Below are 23,662 nucleotides of genomic sequence, written 5' to 3'. Positions count from 1 at the left end.
TTTTTTTTGAAACAATCTTGGGCCGGTAAAGAAATGCTTGCGAGATTACAAACTGTAAAGCTATACCCAAGCAACGAAATGGCATGATGTACGCCTAATTAGCCTTGATCTATAAGCTGTCGACTTGCTTTGATCAAACTACGTGGCTATGACTCTGAAATACAGCCGAAATATTGTAACAATCTTTTTGCATTGTAATAAACCAAAACTTGGTTTTCAACGATGTTAACAATCCTCGGACTCGTCTTATTTGTGTTACATTCAAACCTGTGGGATAATGCTGTATTCTTAGCCAAACTTATAGCCAAACTTATTAATTTTTCGCGAGATGTTTCATAGAAAAGTGTAGCGAATATCCACTGGAATTTCCATGGGAAATGAGATGACCTTCATTGAGTGTTCCTTTGACAATTTGTTTTGATTTCACCGGGTAGAAATAAATTAATATCCTGTATATTTATACGCACGAAAATCTTTGGAATTACTGTAAATAATGTAGTTAAATTTTAGTCTCTTTTTGTTGTAAATATCAAATTTAGGTTTTTAAATTTTATAATTTATTTTATTTATTTTATGTGTCCCCTATTAGTAGAGGGTTTTTTATCCTCGGCTAGAATGTATTTGACACATTAATAAAGTTATTGTTGTTGTTGTTGTTGTTGTTGTTGCCCTTAGTGTAACATAAACACAAACAATTCAAACAAAGAAAATAATGGCAATGCTTCCAGGAAGTAAAAAAAAATTTCAATGCAAACAGTGGTACAGCTGTCACGTACGCCTATTATGCTTTTCAATTGCTTTTCATTCCTCCTCATCACGCCAAACCATTTAACTGGAATGACATAAAGTCCAGGGTAATCCTAATTGTTGCTTATGAACAGCTCCAATTGGGTTTGCTTTTAGCAGGTAAAGGAGCTACGCAACGGTTTGAGCGTTTTGAATATTTAACCTAAATTTTTCAAGTTCGTCGTTTGCAATCCATGTTAATCTTAACCATCCTTAACCATCCCCTTTCCTTTATGGTTTATTATTATCTCTTTGGTGTTTTTCTATTATAGTAAACTACTATTTTCAGGTTTCCTTTATTTCAAAGGTACATTTGTACGTGGACAATGTAACTCAAAATGCCGTGGTTGATCCCTGTTACATAACTATCTCTCATATACACTTACCAAACACACCAGTGCCTGAATCCAAATCACCATCTTTGGGTACGTCTCCCTGCAAAATTTAAGACCACGATCAATTCTTCTTCAGACTTGTAAGATCGTTTGGAGTATCTAGCTACGACAGCCGCATGCTACATATCAACTTAGCAAAGCTTGCTGCATCTTTGAACTGTGGAAAGTCGAGGCTTTGACTTGAAGTATAGACTTCCGGAACATTTTGATAACGGTTTCATTCATCAATAGAAACTCAAGTTGCCTAATTTTGCTACCAGTATAATTCTGATCTCTAGTACGTGGAAAAATCTTCCGCCTTGTCAATACACAGATGTCAAGGTTGGTGGCCTTTCTGGATTCTGTAAAAACTCCTTACGATATCATATTGATTTAAAGTTTCAACACGTTTTAATATGGCAGAAACTTGGTACAAACATACCCCCAAAACACACATACAAAAAATAAGACCATCACCTGGGTGTTTGTTTAACCTTCCTTTGTAGTGTTAGAATTATGAAAGGTTATTTGTCACCTAATATCAGTTAATGTATGCGGTTTCAAGAGGTCGGTTTTTGAAGGTTGATAAGGCAAAAACAAAATGAGTCCTATTAATTATCGAACTTTTTAAATAAGATAAAGGGAAAAAGGGAAGGCAAGTAAAGTCGGCTAAACTGAGAGAAGGCGGTAAAGATTCAAACCGTTAAAAGGAAAAAAAAAGACCAAAGTGACCGCTGTTTAGTATTGGACCTGAGAAAGGCAAAAACAAAGTATACGTGTGCACTTTTCAGTATTAATATGTGCGTGAACAACAAACAATTCGCGACATGATACCTCATAGTACTTGTAAAAAAATTGATTAATGGCGCAACAGTCCGGCACGAGAGGAAAGGAATCTAAATAATATTACCACAGTCATTTAACTCATGTCTAAAGCAAACTAAACCAGACGAACACAGTACCAAAAGGTAAACAGTCTGTATGAGATTAATTGGCATGTCGGATGTTTTTATTTATTACAAATAGTTCCCTATTAGATGTCTTTAGAAGCGCAAAACTGAAAGTTTTATATATTGCATACTGTTGTTTCCTAAACGCCATTCCACTGCAAAGACAGTTGCAACTGCACAATGTTCCACATATTGTCTTCCTACAGTCGTTTTTATATAGGAATCCAGATGTCGCTGATGAAACTCGTGTTTCCACACAGCAAGCTAGTGAGATATCGTACTTACAATGAATGTTACACACAGTTTCTAGGAGCCTTGCACTGACTCAATATATGCTTGAAAAAATACACTGAAATTATCATAAACATTGACACCCTGTTTTCGTATCCTTAGGACGCTGAAGAAATGAGACCAAACAGCTTACAGAAAATTCCGTTCTTGTTGCTTGCGGGCATGATGCTGTGTGGAGTCAATGAAGGTAAGTTTGTAATACCTCGTTCACAGCAAAATATACATAACCAAAAAATTATTGAGATTGGGAATAACGTAATCTCCGCAAAACAATGAAGCAACGTCCAACGGACATCTATTAAACAAAAAACATATATTATATGATACAGCTGTATAGGAATATCAAAATGTGGGGCGGTTATAAAAAGGAGTTTCACGCCTTTCTTTTTATCCCTACATTTTTAATACCACTCCCTCCTCTGATAATGCCTTTTCTCTCTCTAGCAAGATACTATTACCCAATTGCAAGTTTCTGCAAGCTTTGCGATATCGCTTGCTGGCGTGATGCTATGAAGACGGTTTTTATATTGTTTTCACGGATGCGAAATGTTAAGAATGGCTGACCGTTAGGATCGAGAAACGCCGGTCAACGACCCATTTGGCAAATCGCTCATATTTTGCCCAAAGATACCCTTAGGTGACCTAATTCTAAAAATCATATTATAAGGTTCCAGCGAATTTTTATTTTTCAGAAATTCGCGAAAATTTGAAAGCGCGGTCAAAGTGCGGTTTTTCGTGTAATAAAATGACCGAAATAAGGTGCGAGGACGAAGCGCTGCTAAAGTCTTAAAATAAATTAAATTGACTTCAAACTTCACACAAATGGGGAACAACCACTCTAATTTATTCCTCGTTTTAAACTGATCTCAGATATGTTGATATAGTGGTTTTCCAAACCATTTTAAAAACACCTATGAAGCGTGTGAAAAATAACGGCAAAATATAGGTCATGTTTAACAGCATAAAAATGCACCTGGTACCTCACTTTCCGATTATTTTACTTTACAGCCTTAAAATATCATTATTAGACATATACCATGCCAAGTTTCATGCTCGAACTCGCAGTATTTCCCTTTGAGAAAAACGAAAATCTATGTCAATGTGTTGGGCGCAAATGACACAACAATTATACACAAACAAGAGACAAATCAATTTCAATAGCGAAAGTAAAAGGCTATCATTAATCAATTCAATCAATTAAGCAATTCACTGCTATCAGTAGAAATATAATATCCTCATAATGTCCAATACATAAAAACTGTTTTTAGACGTTTTCGATCTTTCTTTAATTTCCTGTCCGCCGTCATGTCTAGTTTGTCATCGCGTGTATTTCCTTAATGTCAACAATACTGTGAATGGTTCTCATAACAAACGCACAGAGGTTTCCTGGAACCTCGATGTTTTCGATTCACCAAAACGCTTTAAGTTCGTCAAGACACAATGATGGGTCAACTTGGAATGCTGTTTAGCATTAAGGACGTTAAAGGACTGTAAATTAATCGAGTTGAAACATCTTGAAGCAAATCAAAATCGCGCCCTTATTCTAATTGCTAAACAGCCGATCTCCGTTCAAGTTCAAGAAGTCGAGAGGTTAATTCGGCAATGTATCACCGGTACAACAACAAAATCAAACCGAGGTCATCAAAAGTGTAAGTTTAAAAGTGTAGTGGCAAGTTCGAAATAAATTTCGCCTATATGAATTGGAAACAAGAAGTGAAACGGTCTGACCCGAAACAAATAAACGAAATATTAATACGACTAATTTAATCCGAAAATGTTGCAGAAAACATACCTAAAAGCCGTCGATTCCCCTCAATACCACTCCACATTGCCTTAAAGAGGCCAAGCTTTCTGCTGTAAGAATCAGGGGCCTCAAGAATCTGTTTTTATTATATCGGCAACCATGCTGCGTGGCTGATATTCGAGACTCAGTAAAAGCTGTCACACAACCGTACGAGTAGCCCAGTCACGCTTTTACTGCTTTCGCGAAAATGTTCAACATTTCGCAATTACAAGTTTAAAGTAGTGACAGTAGATTGAAATGCGCTTTTTAAAGCTGTCCTATCCAGGAGCAATTATTTCTTGTTCTTGAATGGCTTTTAGTTGTAGCTACAGTGGGGGAGGCGGGGGGGGGTACTCCCGGAAATTTCGAATATCTGTATGCCGTGGAAGATTAAGTGGTCTCTAGCTCTTAACGCCAACACTGAAACACCAGATGATTCTCGAAGTATCACAGGGATCACTAAGCAAAATAATTTTGAGTTTAGCTCCGCTGAGTCAGATACCTGTTGGCGCGCATATTGCATTGACCGTGGACAGGTGGAAAAACAGTTAAACCGGAAAAGCCTGTTGCACATTGTAATTCAGCGTTGTCCAACACGCAATCGGTCTGGTTGTAATGCTAATCGTATTTGATAGAATCTCAAGTTTTCTTTCGACACATACTCACGTACTGGGGTGGTGACATACTACTAAATGGGCGTGGCCGGGAGCCACGAGTCAAGTCAGTCAACTCGCAAAGCTCAACCGAGAAGAGTGATAGTGAACCACTGGTGGAAGGACTGCAGATTGTCCCTACGCCTTACCCTAATAGGCCTCTGTGTTATTCTAATGAACTGATGCTGTTACAATGATACTATTTAGCTTTGTGAACATGCTAATGGTCACGGGTTTCTTTTGCAATTTAGTCAGACATCGCTCTTTGTTTATTTCTGCTGGAAGCCTTTTTCTCTGAAGGAGACTTCAGGTCATTTTGTAAAGAGGTACGAACACTGCGACCTTAACATCAGTGCCAGTATCAACGGGTGTGACCGAGGAAACGTCTGCTGATGCTTCCATGGATAGTAACCATGCACGACAGGGTGTATTAATGTCTTCAAGGCAGCTGCATTCGTATCTTTCATAGGCTGTCTACTTTAGAGAGGCACTTGTCACTGGAGAAATGTACTTAGTCCCTGGAGAGACATTCCCTTATGGACTTAGCCAAAATGTGCTACAAACCCTGCTTGGAGCAAGCGTTGGCGCTTAACTCAAAGCCACAGTAGGTCACCAAGAAGTCCTTGTTGCTTTAAAAGGGGGTTGGGCTCTCAGGGCAGTCAATGACAAGCAGCAATCGTATCTCATGGCAAAATCCCGCGTTGGTCAAACGACAGGCCGAAAGCTTGACGCCGAAATGGTGGCGCGCGAGATGCGTAGAGCCCGGGACCCTTATAATATTCGTCTTTTTCAGGTGCTAGTTTTTCTCTCACAAAGTGACGCTCTGCGCCAAAGTGATGCTGATGAGATGCATGTACAGGCATCTGAAGAGGAGAGCAATTTTAGTCAGGTAAAGGAAGTTGTAGAAATAGTTCAGCTCCAGCATCCTTTGGTATACGACCAGCAAGACCCCTGTGCCTTGGCGATGGAGGGTGGCCTAAAGAACCTGAAACTGCCTATGCTACGGTGCGGGTGCGAAGACATGGGATTAGATATACCTCTCCCATTCGTGCGCGGAATAGCTCCATACTCAGCGCTTGTGAAGTATTTTACTAACAACTGCACTTGCCGGAAGTATTCTTAGGAACTGTCGATGTTTGACTTCTTCGGTATTGAGCAAACATCTCTTGCCGGGGGGGGGGGGGAGGATCGTCAATTTTTTGTAGAGAGGGAGTGGGAGTAGAGGAGGGAGATCCTTTAGAGGAAAAACTAACGGCCGAATCGTCTCAACCTCGTTCCCAGCGAATTTGGGAACGAGAGGGTGGTAAGATGAGAGACTCTGGGAACGAGGTTGGAATCCTCACCCTTTCCAAATTCGTTGCAGCGATTAATTTGCCTTTATCAACTTAGAAACAGGTGATCTAACGTACTTTTTCCGACACTGCGCGCAGGCGTAGCGTAACAGTGCCCTAACAAACTAATCACTCTAGAACATCTGAAAACATAGATCTCGCGAACAGCTTACTTTTCTTAAAATAGTTTTTCACAAAGAACTACTTATTAATGATTCTTTTATACTGCAAAAGAAAACCTTTACCATTAGCATGTTCATAAAGCTAAATAGTATCATTGTAACAGCATCAGTTCATTAGAATAACACAGAGGCCTATTAGGGTAAGGCGTAGGGACAATCTGCAGTCCTTCCACCAGTGGTTCACTATCACTCTTCTCGGTTGAGCTTTGCGAGTTGACTGACTTGACTCGTGGCTCCCGGCCACGCCCATTTAGTAGTATGTCACCACCCCAGTACGTGAGTATGTGTCGAAAGAAAACTTGAGATTCTATCAAATACGATTAGCATTACAACCAGACCGATTGCGTGTTGGACAACGCTGAATTACAATGTGCAACAGGCTTTTCCGGTTTAACTGTTTTTCCACCTGTCCACGGTCAATGCAATATGCGCGCCAACAGGTATCTGACTCAGCGGAGCTAAACTCAAAATTATTTTGCTTAGTGATCCCTGTGATACTTCGAGAATCATCTGGTGTTTCAGTGTTGGCGTTAAGAGCTAGAGACCACTTAATCTTCCACGGCATACAGATATTCGAAATTTCCGGGAGTACCCCCCCCCCCCTTCCCCCACTGTAGCTACAACTAAAAGCCATTCAAGAACAAGAAATAATTGCTCCTGGATAGGACAGCTTTAAAAAGCGCATTTCAATCTACTGTCACTACTTTAAACTTGTAATTGCGAAATGTTGAACATTTTCGCGAAAGCAATAAAAGCGTGACTGGGCTGCTCGTACGGTTGTGTGACAACTTTTACTGAGTCTCGAATATCAGCCACGCAGCATGGCTGCCGATATAATAAAAACAGATTCATGAGGCCCCTGATTCTTACAGCAGAAAGCTTGGCCTCTTTAAGGCAATGTGGAGTGGTATTGAGGGGAATCGACGGCTTTTAGGTATGTTTTCTGCAACATTTTCGGATTAAATTAGTCGTATTAATATTTCGTTTATTTGTTTCGGGTCAGACCGTTTCACTTCTTGTTTCCAATTCATATAGGCGAAATTTATTTCGAACTTGCCACTACACTTTTAAACTTACACTTTTGATGACCTCGGTTTGATTTTGTTGTTGTACCGGTGATACATTGCCGAATTAACCTCTCGACTTCTTGAACTTGAACGGAGATCGGCTGTTTAGCAATTAGAATAAGGGCGCGATTTTGATTTGCTTCAAGATGTTTCAACTCGATTAATTTACAGTCCTTTAACGTCCTTAATGCTAAACAGCATTCCAAGTTGACCCATCATTGTGTCTTGACGAACTTAAAGCGTTTTGGTGAATCGAAAACATCGAGGTTCCAGGAAACCTCTGTGCGTTTGTTATGAGAACCATTCACAGTATTGTTGACATTAAGGAAATACACGCGATGACAAACTAGACATGACGGCGGACAGGAAATTAAAGAAAGATCGAAAACGTCTAAAAACAGTTTTTATGTATTGGACATTATGAGGACACTATATTTCTACTGATAGCAGTGAATTGCTTAATTGATTGAATTGATTAATGATAGCCTTTTACTTTCGCTATTGAAATTGATTTGTCTCTTGTTTGTGTATAATTGTTGTGTCATTTGCGCCCAACACATTGACATAGATTTTCGTTTTTCTCAAAGGGAAATACTGCGAGTTCGAGCATGAAACTTGGCATGGTATATGTCTAATAATGATATTTTAAGGCTGTAAAGTAAAATAATCGGAAAGTGAGGTACCAGGTGCATTTTTATGCTGTTAAACATGACCTATATTTTGCCGTTATTTTTCACACGCTTCATAGGTGTTTTTAAAATGGTTTGGAAAACCACTATATCAACATATCTGAGATCAGTTTAAAACGAGGAATAAATTAGAGTGGTTGTTCCCCATTTGTGTGAAGTTTGAAGTCAATTTAATTTATTTTAAGACTTTAGCAGCGCTTCGTCCTCGCACCTTATTTCGGTCATTTTATTACACGAAAAACTGCACTTTGACCGCGCTTTCAAATTTTCGCGAATTTCTGAAAAATAAAAATTCGCTGGAACCTTATAATATGATTTTTAGAATTAGGTCACCTAAGGGTATCTTTGGGCAAAATATGAGCGATTTGCCAAATGGGTCGTTGACCGGCGTTTCTCGATCCTAACAGTCAGTCATTCTTAAGTAGCCGGTCGCTAGGTGTGAGCTGTTATCAATAACATCAATAAATCAAATGGAAATTTCAATCGTAATCTGTACTAAAAATTGACTTGTAGATGAACCCATTAAAAATTATTGTCTCTTTACGCTGCCAAAGATGAAATAATTCAAGGTCATTTTATCTCAAATAGTGACCGTCTGTTAAGCCGCTGTGTATAACTTCTGGTCAATATTAACGATTAAAAATAACAGAAGAAGCAAAACTATTGTAGCTAGTATTGTAGCAAAAAAGAAACCGTTTGCTGTATTAGAAGTTGTTCTTTATTCTTGCATAACTAGAAGCTCAAGAACCAATTTCCGGTGTACAAGTGCTATACGCAATATCACATAAGACACATATGAGTGGAATGTCTTTTATCTCGGTAGTTTTCCTGTGCACGTATACGTTCCATTACCACACCAACAGCACGTACCTCGATTAGCCGCCCTCTTAGATGAGAATACCGTTAAGATCCTGGGGAAGAGCCTAACTGTGTTTCACACAAACTTTCTGTGCTCAGTTAAGGACGTTCGCGCCCAAATCTTCTCATGTTTGTAACTTTTGCTGTACTCAGATAATGACCAATTTATGTCCGAATTACAAAACAAAAGAATGGGAAAAAAATGGGGGTGGGGCGCCTACTTGTTTTGAATGTAAAGCTTTTTGAAAACCGTGCGATTTCAGTAAGCTTTGTTCAGATAACGTAACATTTGCTCAATTGCTTTCCGCGAAGAATAAAGTAGAATGGAGATCTCTAGATAAGGCTGCGTGTGTTTACTTCACCACAATATTTTCCAAGTTATATCACTCTGTCACTTGGCTCTACAGAAGCCGGATATTTGTGTGTCGTGCACATCCGAATTAGCAGAAAAAGTCGATTGCAGGAGAGTAAAAAGGCGAAATATTTGACCTTCGCACGTTCGTATTGTTTGACTTTTTTTGCTTGTTGTTAAAATGCAGAGAATCAGTTTTTTAAGTGATATTTGAGAAAAAAAAAATGGGCTCAACAACGTAACAACTTTTCGACAAGTGCAAACTGCAGGCGAAGTTAACGCAACCGCTACTAAGCCTTCAATTTGTTTATATTTCTTCCCTAGGGCGAAAGCTCGATGCATTAAAATTTTTGTTTTGAGCCGTATGTCAAACAAACGCAGTTGCTATAGCATTGTCATATGACATGGAGAAACAATTCGCACATCGAGATGTTTAAAACGAATAAGTAAATAGCTAAAAAAAAAAAGTCCAGGATCACCGTGTAAAGTCCCTTTCCGAAATTGTCCAAGATCATTGGGGGGTGGCGGGGGATGACATTCAGCCCCCCTCCTTTTAGGCTCGAGAGTAATGATAATCGAAAGATCGATTTCACGCATGAAAGTTATAATTGACGCTTTTAACTGTTGCCGTAAACGCGAAAACAAATGGTAGCGCATAATAGATTTCTCTACATCGCCTCAATTAGACATTTTTTTTTTTGTTTGTTTGTTTTTTTTTTTTGTATTCAGCACTAGGTTTCTTTGAAAACTCAATTTGCATTGGTGATTGTACTCTGGGGATTATGCAAATGACAGTATAACAAAATTCACCTGTGTTCCACCCCATCACTCTATTCGGGGCCGCGACAATGAAGAGGTTGGCGAGCCGCCCTCCCACCCAACGAGTAAGTCGGGCTTGATCTAGCTGTCCGCTTATATTTTTATCCTGTCTTGTACTTGTCCCAGGCCATGTAGAGCGATATTACCATGTCATTAATAACAATACCCAGGGCAAAGGCAGACCACTCTATGCGACTCACGTGTGGTGTGTTTCGCCTTCCTGGGCCGTCTGAATCGTCTTTTTACGTGGGATTCCAAGTGCTTATTGGTAGATTTGAAACGGCCTGCGTGCCTTGAATTCCTTTGGTCGCTGACTTTGGCACCGATCATATTGAGAAAGCTATATTCCCGATTTCAACATCGATTTTCTCAGAAAATGTTGCAGGGATGAAGCTCAAATTCGGTGAAGAGATAGGGAGAAATCTCATTAATCAACAACCGTCGCCATTCAGGTGATATTTTCGGTATTTTGGCGGTAATTCCAGTTTGAAGTGGAGAGGGTCGAGGCTGGCGGCCGCCAAGTTGCAAGCCTTGTCTCCCTCTCTTGTCTTACCGGTCTCCGGCCAAAAGTAATTGCGCAAAAAGACGCTTTAGACGGCCCAGGAGAGTCGATTAACGTTTCATTTAACTTTATTGGGATATTCAGACCGAGATGTAATTTAGATATGCAATTTTCAGAGCTTCATTCATAAACCTCATAGATTCTGTTCGTTTCATATTTATTAACCACGAACACATAGAGTGGTCTGCCTGTACACTCAGTACATCTTAAAGTTTTCGATTCTTTGCCCTAGCTTTGCAGTAGGAAATACAAGCATTTCAGCCAGCGGTTGTTCCTATACGAGCAATCACCACTCTGACGCTTAAAACTGACAGGGAACTGAACGTGACGTCAAACACCTCTCTTCAATGCCGGTTCAAGGAGATCTCGGTGCCGGCCAGAATGGAAGACGGTTTTATCTTTTGTGACACACCACCGATACGTAACACCGACAGAGTCTCGGTTCATCTTGATGTTGACGGGAAGCTGTTTAAAACTAAGAAGCCACTGTACTTTTATGGTGAGTGGTGACAACATCGTTACGATTTAGATGTGACAAATGAACTGTAGACACTTGTTTGTGTGATTTAAGCATGCCAAATTAAAGCTTAATCTAAACATCTACTCAGTTCTGTTCTAATTCCTTATCAGTTATCCTTGTCGAACTTTTTTGGTCTTCTAAATCAATACCTAAAAGTAAACACGCACATCCGCGTCGTATCATATATTTGTCCGTTCTGAAGGAGAGACGGAGGGAGGGGGAGGGGTGATGCAGGCAGGGAGGGAGGGAGGGCATTTTGGTGTGATCGTTTCAATCGAAATAAGTTCCTTCAATGCAAACAAAGAGTTTAACCCACCTCGAGTTACCACTATATAACCCAATTTAGTATACCTCCGCTCGCGTTCTATGACGAATGCCGCTCTCTGATTGGTTTCGCTACTCACTATCTATTCCGCTGTGAGTAACCTAACAGTGTGCATTTGTTAACAAAATGACGTCCTCTTCTTTACGATTTCGAAGTGTCTGTGAAGAGGATTTAGCCAAAGCTTTAAACGACTAGTAGATTTAATTTCTACTAAAATAAAAAGATTATTCGCTCGCGATTTCTATAAGCGATAGAAAACTCGAGCGAATATCTTAATTGTTCGATAAAACATATCCTCACTTTCCTTCCAGAACCATTCAAAGTAACTAATATCACTCCACCAGTTGTCTCACCGGCTCAAAACGTCTTCTTGACCGTCAGCGGTATCTCTTGCAAAGAATGGATGCAGTACTTCGTCAGATTTCAGACTGGGAACGGGACGAAGAAGACCCAGCAGGGGATCTGTAAGGATTCTATTGTCTCATGCTACGTGCCTGAGTTTCCACCCAATACTCGACTCCGAGTTGGCTTGACCTTGAGCAATAGACTTGTGCAGTGGGCCGACAAAAAGATTCTTATTCAGTGTAAGTAATAAGTATTTGGGTCACGAATTAGCGATGTAAGTATTTAAAATACTTCCTTTATACTTGTTATCTGTTTTACACCCCGAGTAACAAAAACGACACCAATAATTGTATTTTTCACTTCCCAGGAAACTCCCCACCAAAATTTCCAAGTCAGTGGGTATCCCGATATGGCTTTCAAATTTCAATCTGGTATACAGTAAATTACTTGTGGTTGAAAAAATAACGGAAAATCCAGAACATGCATTGTACAAATTTAAAAAAAAAAACATGAAAAAATAGAACGTGCGACAAGTTGTATGTAAATACGTCTATATTTATGACAACAGAATGTCTCTATAAATTAAATTGATAAAATTATATAGCAATCTCTTTAGAGAAAGGTTTAAAAGGTATTTTTGGAGATCTGTTTGTGGGAGATGTTTGGAACATATTATCGCGTATGCACTCGGGCGGAATTTTCTGAGACCTGACATCAATTTTATTTTGTTCGACTTAGCGCAATATTTGATCAATTCAAGCTCTTATGTTACAGTTATGGCTCTTGTCAACAAACAAACATTCTCTCAGAAAATGTTCACCAAATCGGTTATCGACTGGTAAAACTAAGACAGTCAAGTTCAACGGAATAAATCAAAAGGTTGTTTCGGATGAATTAGACAGAAAAAAACGCCTCTTTTCTGACGCATTACGTTCCCCTTTTAAGGACTTCGCCGTTCGAACTGAGCCGGCGTTAAACTTAATCCTTGCTTCCGTCCTTGTCAGAACCAGTTAAAGCCGTGACCAGCTCTATCTTTACATTATATGCGTCTCGCTTTGTGAAGCGTCCGCATCCTGCTAATGGCCGCAATGTTTTTCGAAGGCTAGCCCGAAATTTCTTAAACAACAAAAAGTAAATGATTGGATTGTAACAAGCCGCTGTTTTGGCAAAAATGGCTGGTAAGCTTGCTACCAAAGGGGAGATAATCGGTTTCGGCACTCTTATGACGGCGTATAGCGAAACCATTGCATACGGTGTCCATGCAAATATGAAGCAAAGTGACATTATGAATGCCATGCGCGAAGTTTTGGACTCTCCTTGAACTGCTTCCAGAGTGGGCGCAGCGTTTTCCCCCCACAGGTCATGCGCATTTTGCGAGATCTTTTTTACGGTGTGGTAAATAGAGTAATATGCTGTCGCCATGGTCACAATGGGCCCGACAAAGAAGAAAAAGAAGATACAAGCTATGAAAGCAACATTTCCTGGATCAGAAGATTGCCAGTGAATCGAGCAAAGCAAGCCCGCTCCCTCAGGAGCGTAGGCCGACCATCCGGCCAGAGGGAATGTGCTCCAAAGCAAGGCAAACATCCACAGTCCAATGATAACGAAACGGAGTTTTCGCTCAATGGAAACCGAGGCTACGGAGTATCTTATTACAGCAGCTCGCTCGATGGCGAAGGTGGCGTGGTGCAGAATTACGCCGAATGATAAGAATGCTGTGATGAAGGCGTACCACAAACAACTGGCATGGTTGGATCGCCAATCCTTTGACACATTCGCGACAATTCCAAAGGGGTAAGCCAGAAGCGCATGGAGCCAATCACCGACAGCCATGCTTAGAATAAGTTTGTTAGAGTGTGTTCGAAGACTTCGGTCGCTTCGAAAGGTGACCAACACGAGCGTGTTAAGACTGAACGCTGTGAATGTGAGAAGCCCATACACGCCAGCGAAGATGTAATGCGTCTGCTCACTAAGTGATTCTGCAGTTCCTTGTTCTTCACTTTTGTCTGACATCCTGAATTTGAACACAATACGTCTCTGTATACGAGAAAGAAATAGAGTAATTAACAACACGTTCATCATGACGGTGGGTAAAGGTAAGGTAAAGTCTGCATACGAGCCAAGTGGCCCATCAGGCCGAAGCTTATCCCGGTTTCTGTAGCATGAAGCGACTAGGAGTATTTCTACTCCCCCCTGGATGGGATGCTAGTCCATCGCAGGGTTACCCCCAGCATTAAGTTCGCCGGTATCCATTTATACACCTGGGTGGAGAGAGGCACTGTGAGAGTAAAGTTTCTTGCCCAAGAACACAACACAATGTCCCCGGCCAGGGCTCGAACCCGGACCGCTCGATCCGGAGACGAGCACACTAACCATGAGGCCACCGCGCCTCCCTTCATCATGACGGTGAGTTTCGACTAAAGGTATCCGTTTCGGTGTGCTCTACCGTGTCAACTCCGCACTAAGCAAATCAGCTCTTGTTACAAAACCGACGAAGAAATCTTCCCATAAATCATAACAACATAACAACTAACAGCAAGTTTTGATAACAAAAACGAACAAAAAACAAACAAACAAACAAAAAAAAAACAGAAAGCTATGCTAGAGGAGGAGGAGGACTGCAAAGGCAGAAACTTCAGATTCTAAACCTTAACTGGAAGAAAGCCTCACGGCTTGCAAAGGACCGACAGTGATGGAGACATCTTGTTGATGTGTTGTTCATTCCATTCAAAATACTTGATTATTTTGACTTTTTTGTCGTTCTTCCGATCTTTGTGCAATAGTACTGATTTTTTTTTATCAAACATCATATCGTTATTTTTCTTTTTTTGCCCATTTTTGGTTAAACACATACATATAGCATATTGTTTGTTTTTTGCACTACCATGCAATGTGCTTCAATAGGTTAACAGTGAAATTGGTCATGGAATTTTCAGATTTTTATGATGATTTTTAAGGTTTGAATGAAGGATAAGAAGGAAAAAAAGATAAGCAAATTTAAAGTAAACCTGCGAAATAAGGTGTTAATGTAGATTTAAATTAGGTTTCTTTTAATTTAATAATTCATAGATGGATACCAAAATACCCTATCCCCAACCTGAGGTGTTCTCGTCCCAGAGCATTCATTTGCCTCGTCATTTTTTAAAGCTATATTCTTATTTCTTAATATATTGTTTTACATATTTTTCTATTTCATTCCCCTTTCGACTTTCATCCAGTTGCAGTTGCGATAAAAATTAAACCAGACTCCGATCAGTCCTTGACTTAAAATGCTATAAGCTTGCGAGGAAACGGAACACGAGCTAAATATCGCTCTCAGAATTTGGTTAAAATCTTCTCAATGGCAAATGTTTGTACTAATAGGAAGGTGACAAGCTTCTCGAGTACACTTCATCTTCAGAATGTTATAAACTCCTCGCGTCTTGATTTGTTACTTTCCCCGCCCGGCAATATCGACAAACTGAGAAAATTACTCTGAAGAAGCAACAGACACTGGTTACAACGTTTAACTGCAAAGTCGTGAAAGTGAAGACCATTCGCAAATAGTCCCAAAATTTGTATGTACCTTCAATTGTTGCTCCAGATTTGACCCAGAAGAGGGACTCTTCACACAAGTATACGGTACAGAATCGAAAATCATCCGAACTTATAGCATTTAATTTTTTTAAGTAATATTTTGACTAAATGATGCAAATTGCTGGCGCTTCAGAACTAAATGAAAAGCGCTTTTGGCAATATCCAGAATCTTGACGAATGTGCACAAAGAAAAAGCAATTAAGCTTGAACCTCATGAATATCGGCTATATATTACTTCATTTTACATTACCGAAGACAATTAAAAAACTTTTCAAAAACTCCGAGCTGAAATCAACATGGCTGACCGCAGCAACGCGACTGGTAAAGCAGACATTCACGAAAATTGAGAAATAACATCGGCTTTGCTTTTAAAATCTTTCCTCTTGCTGTTATAAGATTCGACCATGTTAAACCGTTTTTTTCCTGATGGAATTTTGTTGGGCGAAGAGGTTGTTTTTTCCTCTGTCTCGTTGTGATGACAAGTTTTACAATCTCCTAACTCGTCATTAATATTTTTGATTAATCCTTTTACGCTGATCTGTTTTTACGTGATCACGAAATGGATTTCAGCACTTCAGCCAGGATTGTTTTTCCTTCATCCCACGCCGCCGACAACTCTTAATGGTGTTTTCTCGGGACTTACCGAATATTTGTAACAATTAAAAAGAACTTAGCGTGTGTAATATTTGCATGAAAAGTGGCCTTTAAAATGTGATTAGAAATTTAAAAAATTCACGCATTTTCTTAGTTCAACGATGAATTAATCCATGCATAAGCAGCCTTGAAAAGGTATTATTTTGAAACTTTGCTTTTTGTCAGTGCAAAACAATTTTGTCCAAGTTGACAATCGATTAACTGTCTGGTTACGATGATATGTGTGTTTTGATAATAAGCACTGCATAATAATAACAAAAAATTTAAACCATGCATTTCAATATTACTACCTTATCTGACGGCCATTAAGGGTAATGTTGCTTTTAAGTCCTGAAACTTCATTCAGTCAAAACAGATTTCTGTATTGACTGATAACAATGCAATCATCTATTTTTATTTTTAAATTTAAAAATCAATTTCAATATTCCGTGTGTACACCGCATCGATAATAAATAAATAAAGAAGAATTTGCACTAGTACATCGTGCAGAGAATCCCTTCGTCCACTGTTTCAAGATAGCATTTGAATTTAGGAGTGCTGGTTTTTGTGGAAGGAGGAAAAGCGGAGAACGCGAAGAAAAATTTATCGGAACAAGGTGAGAACCAAAAACAAATTCAACCCACTTCTATGTCGACGGGTCCAGAATTCGAACCCAGGCCACGTATGTGGGAGCAAGTGTTCTCACCACTGCGGCATCTGTTCTCGCCATAGGTTGATGTGAATAATAATTATTTTTTGTTAATTTGTTTGCTTTGTTGAATGAAGCTAAATAGTTCGGAAAACCGACATTAAAAGAGAACGGCAAATATAAAGAACCGCGCCTGTAAATGCAGTTGATTTAAAGGAAACAAACTTTAAATTGAGGGAAACCTGAATATAACAATTTACTAAGATAGGAAAACACTGAAGGGTAAACCATAAAGGGACTAGGATGGCTAAGGATGGAGAAGACTGACACGGATTACAAACTTGAAAAATTTAGGCTAAACTTTTCAAGACTTGCAAATCGTGAAGTAGTTCCTTTAAATCATTGACATTAGCATATTAAAAACGTGAAATTTGAAAGGTGAACAGCAGGATACTCTTTGGAACACGATAAGCGACAACGCTTCATAGTCGCCACTTTGTCGGGTGGAACAAAAGCAATAGAAGACGACTGCAGACAGGCTACTCAAGCTATCGCAGTGTCTATTAATCTGTGGACAAACTGTCGATAGGGCATTATCTTCTCCCTCTTTAACACACAGGTGGTATGATCTCTTTAAATACGAGAAAACATAATGACCGTACTAAACAGAAACTTATCTACACTTAAAAGGAACTTTTCAAACTCGTTAATAATTCATCAAGTTGTATGGCTCCGTCCACACTATACCGGAAAAAAATTGAAAACGCAGCTTTATTTCCACCGTTAGGCCTACCGTCCATACTAATCTGTCACGAAAACGGAGCTCTTCGAAAACGCTCTTGATCAAAACAGGAGGAATTTGTAAACGCTGGATTCACCTTTTGGTGTGGACCGAAAACTTTTTGAAAACAGAGCTTTTCCAAAATGACCGGATCCGTAAGCGTTGTGTTTTGAACCCTCCTCTCGGTGTTTGGAAAGGCGAGCAAGGTCTTTCGTGATTGATGTACTACTTGAAAGCTTGCTTGTGACCAAATTTATAAGTAGCGAAGTTAGCTTCAAGTAAACTGCAGCTCAAAACAATATTGGTACCAAGTGCCACAGCGTTGCCAAGTTTACCTAAAAAAACATCGACTGTAAGGGGTGTTTACTTGGAAAACTTTAGCCTTACTATAATTTTAGCCCCGGCTGCAACAATTTCTTCCTGGAGGCCGCCATCTTGTTTCATTGTCACCACGCATGTCCAAGTTTCCTTCTCCTGAAGTGAAGTGAAGTGAAGTGAAGTGAAGTGAAGTGAAGTGAAGTGAAGTGAAGTGAAGTGAAGTGAAGTGAAGTGAAGTGAAGTGAAGTGAAGTGAAGTGAAGTGAAGTGAAGTGAAGTGAAGTGAAGTGAAGTGAAGTGAAGTGAAGTGAAGTGAAGTGAAGTGAAGTGAAGTGAAGTGAAGTGAAGTGAAGTGAAGTGAAGTGAAGTGAAGTGAAGTGAAGTGAAGTGAAGTGAAGTGAAGTGAAGTGAAGTGAAGTGAAGTGAAGTGAAGTGAAGTGAAGTGAAGTGAAGTGAAGTGAAGTGAAGTGAAGTGAAGTGAAGTGAAGTGAAGTGAAGTGAAGTGAAGTGAAGTGAAGTGAAGTGAAGTGAAGTGAAGTGAAGTGAAGTGAAGTGAAGTGAAGTGAAGTGAAGTGAAGTGAAGTGAAGTGAAGTGAAGTGAAGTGAAGTGAAGTGAAGTGAAGTGAAGTGAAGTGAAGTGAAGTGAAGTGAAGTGAAGTGAAGTGAAGTGAAGTGAAGTGAAGTGAAGTGAAGTGAAGTGAAGTGAAGTGAAGTGAAGTGAAGTGAAGTGAAGTGAAGTGAAGTGAAGTGAAGTGAAGTGAAGTGAAGTGAAGTGAAGTGAAGTGAAGTGAAGTGAAGTCTGCCTCAAATCAGTCTGAATTTCAGCCTGCAGTGAACTTTTCCCATGTAATTACTCAATTCAAGATCATTTCAAAAACGGGATCAAATTCACCATCTGATCATTCATTTTCTTTTCACCTTGCTTTCGTCTGCCTGAAATTGTCTCCAACACCGACAAATGCCGGAAGAAATCTACTTGAAAAAAAAAAACTATGTTTTGCTTTTAGCGGGAACCAATAAGATTCCTTGTTTTCATCGTCAACAAGCTCGCCATATGATAAATTTACTTCTTATCTGAAACTGTCGATCGTTGCTTTTTAACCGGATTGCTTTTGTGCATGTTTCTTTAGACCCCATCGACGCCATGAGAAGCTCCGTTCAAGATGTCGTGACAAATACTACCCAGAAAGGAGCATTTACCTTCCGGGTAGCGCTGAAGGACCGCTTTAACAACTCCATCAGAATCACTGACAACAAGAAACATGCAAAGATATCAGTGCAGTATTCTTCCTATACTCAACCCCAGTCAATGACGTTTCTCCAGTGCTCCACAACGCCAACAACTACCGGAGATGGAGATGCCTTTGTGTTAAATTGCGCTGGAGCTGAAAAAGAACGAATCTTGTTTTATCCTTCGATAAACAATGTGCCACTTGGAGGACAAGAGAAATATGAAGCTCGAACTACCTTATGTCCAGGAAGAAGCAGTTGCGACATTCAAGGTACACTGTAATAACGCATTTCTGTCACTCTCTGTGTGTCGAAAGTAATCCAGTCGAATTTCCCCCATTTTTGATTCGTTTCCTCGAAAGTTCGACGATATTATCATTTAGCTTTTATCGTCGGTTTGATTGTTTTTAAGCCAGCTTTTGATAGTTTTTTCACTTTTCATAAATATATTTCATGAAATGCAAAATTATTTTTGTTGCTGTTGTTGTTGTTTATTTCGTTTATTTTTTTCTTTTTCTTTTTCTTTTTGTTTTTTGTTTTTGCTTTTCGTTAAGGACCTCAGAGGAAATAATTTTTCGTGGACGTGCTTTAAACATTTCAAGTTTGATTGTCAAAGCTTTAATATAGAGTTACCGAGTAAAAGCTTCCATAGCCCCTAGGGCTAAAGGGGCACAAGCAGTACAAGAGCTCTTCTGACCGTTCTTTGTTTTCACTTGCTTTTACACCCTTATTTCATGCACAGAGAAGTCGACGTCGTTACCACTGGTTCTTCCACTTGCTTGCGGAGGGGTTGCTCTGTTGATTTTAGTGGTGGTTGCAGTGCTGTGTTTTGTTCGACGTCGCAGTGAAGAATTTGTATTCGAAAAGAAACTGAGGGAATTCCAGAAGAGAAAGAAGTCAGAAAAAATGGAGGTTCTGCGGCCTGAGAATGACTCGGCCAATGACCCTACGGTACGGTAGCTAGAGTCGTTATCACAGTTGGTTGGGACACTAGGCTCAAAGTCATGATCAGTGGGCCATGTCTAAGGTCCTTCCTTCATCTTAAATAGGGCTCTAAACATACTTTCCGTTTTCGCAAGTGCTTAGGGAAACACAACGAGTGAACTTGACAATGATTTATCTGGGATAATCATGGTAACAAAGAGATAATCAAATAGGCGTTTAAAAAAATTGTTTAATTGCTGGCAAAGTTATTATTCGTTTTTTTTCCCAAGCAGAAAGATTCTCAACTTCTTCAATAACATTCGAATCGTTATATCATGTTATAGAGACCCAAGAGAAAATGAAGGGTAATTAATAAGAGAGTTAAGATAAGTGCCCAGTTCTGCCGGAAATAATGCCACCACGTACTTCGCGTGGATGTTTTCATAGTCGATGGAAACATCGGTGATTTCCATTTGAGGAAAAATTCGGTTCGAATTTCCTGAAATTTCCAGCAGCGGATGCGACAGCATTTTTAGGAATTTCTAGACATTTGAGAACGCTTTCCATTCAACATAAATTTCCAGAGTTTTCGAAACGTACGACTGCACAAGGTACGTCACATTTCCTGGAAAAGTTGATGAATTGGTAAATTTACGAAATGAGAATCATTCAAACGAAAATCCCGGAAATTCGGGGGGGGGGGGGGGAGGGGACATATTTCGGTGGGAAAATTTCGAAAGTTGGGGTACACATAGCGAAGTTTCCCTTTCACCCAGGAATTCCGGGAAAATATCGTTTCATTCACCACTACAAATTCCTGAAGTATGTGCCCCAAATTTTCGAAAAATCGTTGCCGAGAATTTCCTTTCCATTTGATTTTTCTCTCTTAATCTCCGAAATTTTTGGTTGAATAGTGTGCATTTGGGAAACTCAATAATTTTCGGATTTTCCGAAAACTTTTCAAGCTGAAATTTCCGTACCAGTTGCTCGCGTTTCAAAACTTCTAGATTTTTTTTGGTTGAATGGAAAGCATCCTACTGATGACTAAAGCTGCCTAGACTGTCCACATGAGCAAAACATCTGTTTCACAGCGGTGACAATTTTTCGGACCCTCCTAAGATTTTCGAAACCGCGAGTCGTCTATAAGTAGCTCGATAAGGATAACCTTGGGGGATTAACTCACCTTTCATTATAATCAGTTCATCCTCTCTTTTAGGAAAATACAGTGGAGGGTTGAGGGTTTTATTGACTTGTTTTACTTGAATTTTTTTCGTAGAGTCAACTAGTCAAGCTCACAGCGTTTTATCCTCAATTGGATCATCAACAACAGCAAAGTGGTGCCGAGCGCAGATATGAAGGGACACAATCTGCAAGGCCTTCGGATGTTTCAGATGTTTCACCGGAACTTAGTTTGGAGCAACGGGAAGGGAGTGGATAATAATCACACGGACACAAAAAAGAACGAATGAATGTAAAAATGTTTTCTTGAAATAGACCATTTTACAGTTGTCTGCTTGGTGACCTGGGCTTTGAATGGCAGCAAGGCTGGAGGTGACCTTGCTTTGCTACAGACCTCTCTGTTTTTGTCATGTAAATGCACCTAGTTAGTATTAAAACAACTTGATGTACACAACAAAAGCAGTTAGGTCTGTATCAAAACAAGGTCATCTCCAGCCTCGCTGCCATTCAAAGGCCAGGTCACTGGGCAGACAACTGTATAATGGTCTACTGTCCGTGGTACCATGAGAGTCACACGACATGACATTGAGTGACAAACTCACGGTAATATTTAGGTGTCTAATCCAAAAAAAGCAATCCCCAAATAAAATTAAACAAAAAATAAAATAAAATAATAACCATATTCATATAAAAGATTGAGGATAGTGCTCAGATCTGGTCAAGATTAGACGGCCTAAAGCTTAATGCGCTCCGTTAAGCATAAAACGTTAAGTTCCAGGCTATCCATAACAATTTTCGGATCACATTTTATTATGCTACAGTCTAGCTCACGTGAGTTGAAGTTTTTCCTTACACGGTATGGTACGTAAAATATCTGTAATCGGTTAAGATTTCGTAAAGTTTATTTCCATCAGGAAGGTAGAAGATGTCCCTACTAACTTCAACCGTTAACAACTTTTAAAACATGCAAGTAGAAGCTGCCAAACTTTTTCACTCTTTCTGAAATTAGCATGTGAAATATTTCCTATGACGTGTTACTGTTAGTACATAAGAACTCTTTTTCCTGTAGTTGTGGGAATTTTTCTTGGACAATTCTGTCCAAGGGGGAAAGGTGCAATGAGGTTAACCCTGTGTGAAACACCAACCCGTGAGACAAAACCAGTGCCCTACTCTTTTCGATAAGTGTGTGGGTTCGTTAACGTCCCCTGCTAACCATGGATTAGATGGATCCTAATGGAAATTGTTTACCTTATCTTTTTGTTATCCTTTACCTTTGAATTAGCAGCTGCCATCTCGAATGCTCTGCTACTTTGGCTGCTGCACAGGCATTTAAAAGTGATTATTTTTCTTAGTTTTACAACCTGTATTTGTTTTCTACTGACATGTGTATTTTTTCATTTCTTTCAAAGTGATATAGTGTGGTATGGTAGTGGCAATGGTATGAATAAAGGTTACATTTGATTTGTACTCAGAAATTGATGTTCTCTAGGCAACCATATAATTTTTATAAGCATGTTTCTTATCTTTGGAATTTTCTTGTTTTAATTAACAAAACGTAATTTTCATGTATTCAATTTTACATTTCTAGAACTTTTAGCATTGTTTCATTGATATTAATAGCTTTTTGAGACAGTTAACAACACAAACGTTGGTTTTTTGTTGGTTAAGCCGATGTATGTGCCGTTACCATGACAACATAAATAAATATAAACAGGCCTTTAAAATCGGTTTTGTTTATTTGTAGAAAATCTAGTCATTAGATTTTCTTTACAATTTGCATGCAACAAGCTTGTAACGATTCTCACAAGTTAACACCATTTTGCTAATAATTTAACAGAGATCTTTAATCATTCCTTGTTGAAGGTTCACTGGAATATCTAGAATTTCCTTCGTTAAAGTTTTTCAATACTCCAGTTACTTATTTCCTGAAATATTTTCGTGCCAAATTTCGTGAAATTCTAATGAGTGTTTCTCGAGAAATAGGAGTATTTCCGAGAGTGCAATTTTTTATCCAATCGCAGTTTTTTGACTTACTACGCATGCACTGCATTTAGCTGGGTTCTTTCGGTAACAAAGAAAAAGCTGAGAATTGTTAGGTTCTTTGCATCGTTACTTTTTCTAACATATCTTTGTAATAAACGACTAAAGCCATGAATACAGTGCTCAGTTATAGAGAAAACTAGCGCAGATAGAGCGGGTGTTGACTAAATAAGTGATCGCTCTATTGACGGCATGTTTTTTTTTTTTTTTTTTTTTTTTTTTGCAATCCTTGTGTGCGCGCTGAATTACATCAGCAAAAGCGCGCGCGAAAACTGTGTTCGGCCACGTTAAATATTCCTGAAGTTACGTACAAGGGAAGAAATCCTTCCCCCTCCCCTGACCTGTGTACATCCACCCCCTCTCCAGGGGACGGATGTACACAGGCTACCTTTTCCCCAGTCGTAGAAGCCCACTCTAAATAGGGCGGCCCTCCCTAGCCACACCTC

General features: G+C 39.4%; 3 protein-coding genes across 7 annotated transcripts in view; 1 reads left to right on the top strand and 2 right to left on the bottom strand.

The window, feature by feature from the left end:
• LOC145488614 (uncharacterized) overlaps positions 1 to 1,382 on the bottom strand; it is a 30,626-nt gene extending 29,244 nt beyond the window's left edge. The window contains 1 exon segment of the mRNA XM_081467501.1: positions 1,173 to 1,382. Within this exon segment, the coding sequence (XP_081323627.1) occupies positions 1,173 to 1,205 (33 nt within the window). The 5' untranslated portion in view covers positions 1,206 to 1,382.
• LOC145488647 (uncharacterized) lies at positions 689 to 23,650 on the top strand. 5 transcript variants are annotated; one of them, XM_081467554.1, is made up of 7 exons: positions 689 to 906; positions 2,504 to 2,588; positions 10,930 to 11,196; positions 11,854 to 12,126; positions 18,974 to 19,345; positions 19,816 to 20,024; positions 21,274 to 23,650. In XM_081467554.1, exons 3-7 carry the CDS (start codon positions 11,079 to 11,081, stop codon positions 21,433 to 21,435), a joined length of 1,134 nt encoding a protein of 377 aa, XP_081323680.1. In that variant the 5' UTR covers positions 689 to 906; positions 2,504 to 2,588; positions 10,930 to 11,078; the 3' UTR covers positions 21,436 to 23,650. The 5 variants fall into 5 exon arrangements, with proteins under 5 accessions (XP_081323680.1, XP_081323683.1, XP_081323679.1 ...); XM_081467557.1 differs by lacking the exon at positions 689 to 906 and adding an exon at positions 1,976 to 2,128 and having other exon boundaries at positions 10,938 to 11,196; XM_081467553.1 differs by lacking the exon at positions 689 to 906 and adding an exon at positions 1,976 to 2,128.
• LOC145488649 (melanopsin-like) lies at positions 12,095 to 15,529 on the bottom strand. The gene has a single exon (XM_081467560.1). The coding sequence runs from the start codon at positions 13,967 to 13,969 to the stop codon at positions 12,866 to 12,868; it is 1,104 nt and encodes a 367-aa protein (XP_081323686.1). The 5' UTR covers positions 13,970 to 15,529; the 3' UTR covers positions 12,095 to 12,865.
• Positions 23,651 to 23,662: the final 12 nt, after the last annotated feature.

The sequence above is a fragment of the Orbicella franksi genome, chromosome 5, assembly GCF_964199315.1.
Source record: "Orbicella franksi chromosome 5, jaOrbFran1.1, whole genome shotgun sequence".
NCBI lineage: Eukaryota > Metazoa > Cnidaria > Anthozoa > Scleractinia > Merulinidae > Orbicella > Orbicella franksi.
The sequence above is the reverse complement of the archived record's forward strand: the minus strand, read 5'-3'. Positions and strand labels throughout refer to the sequence as shown.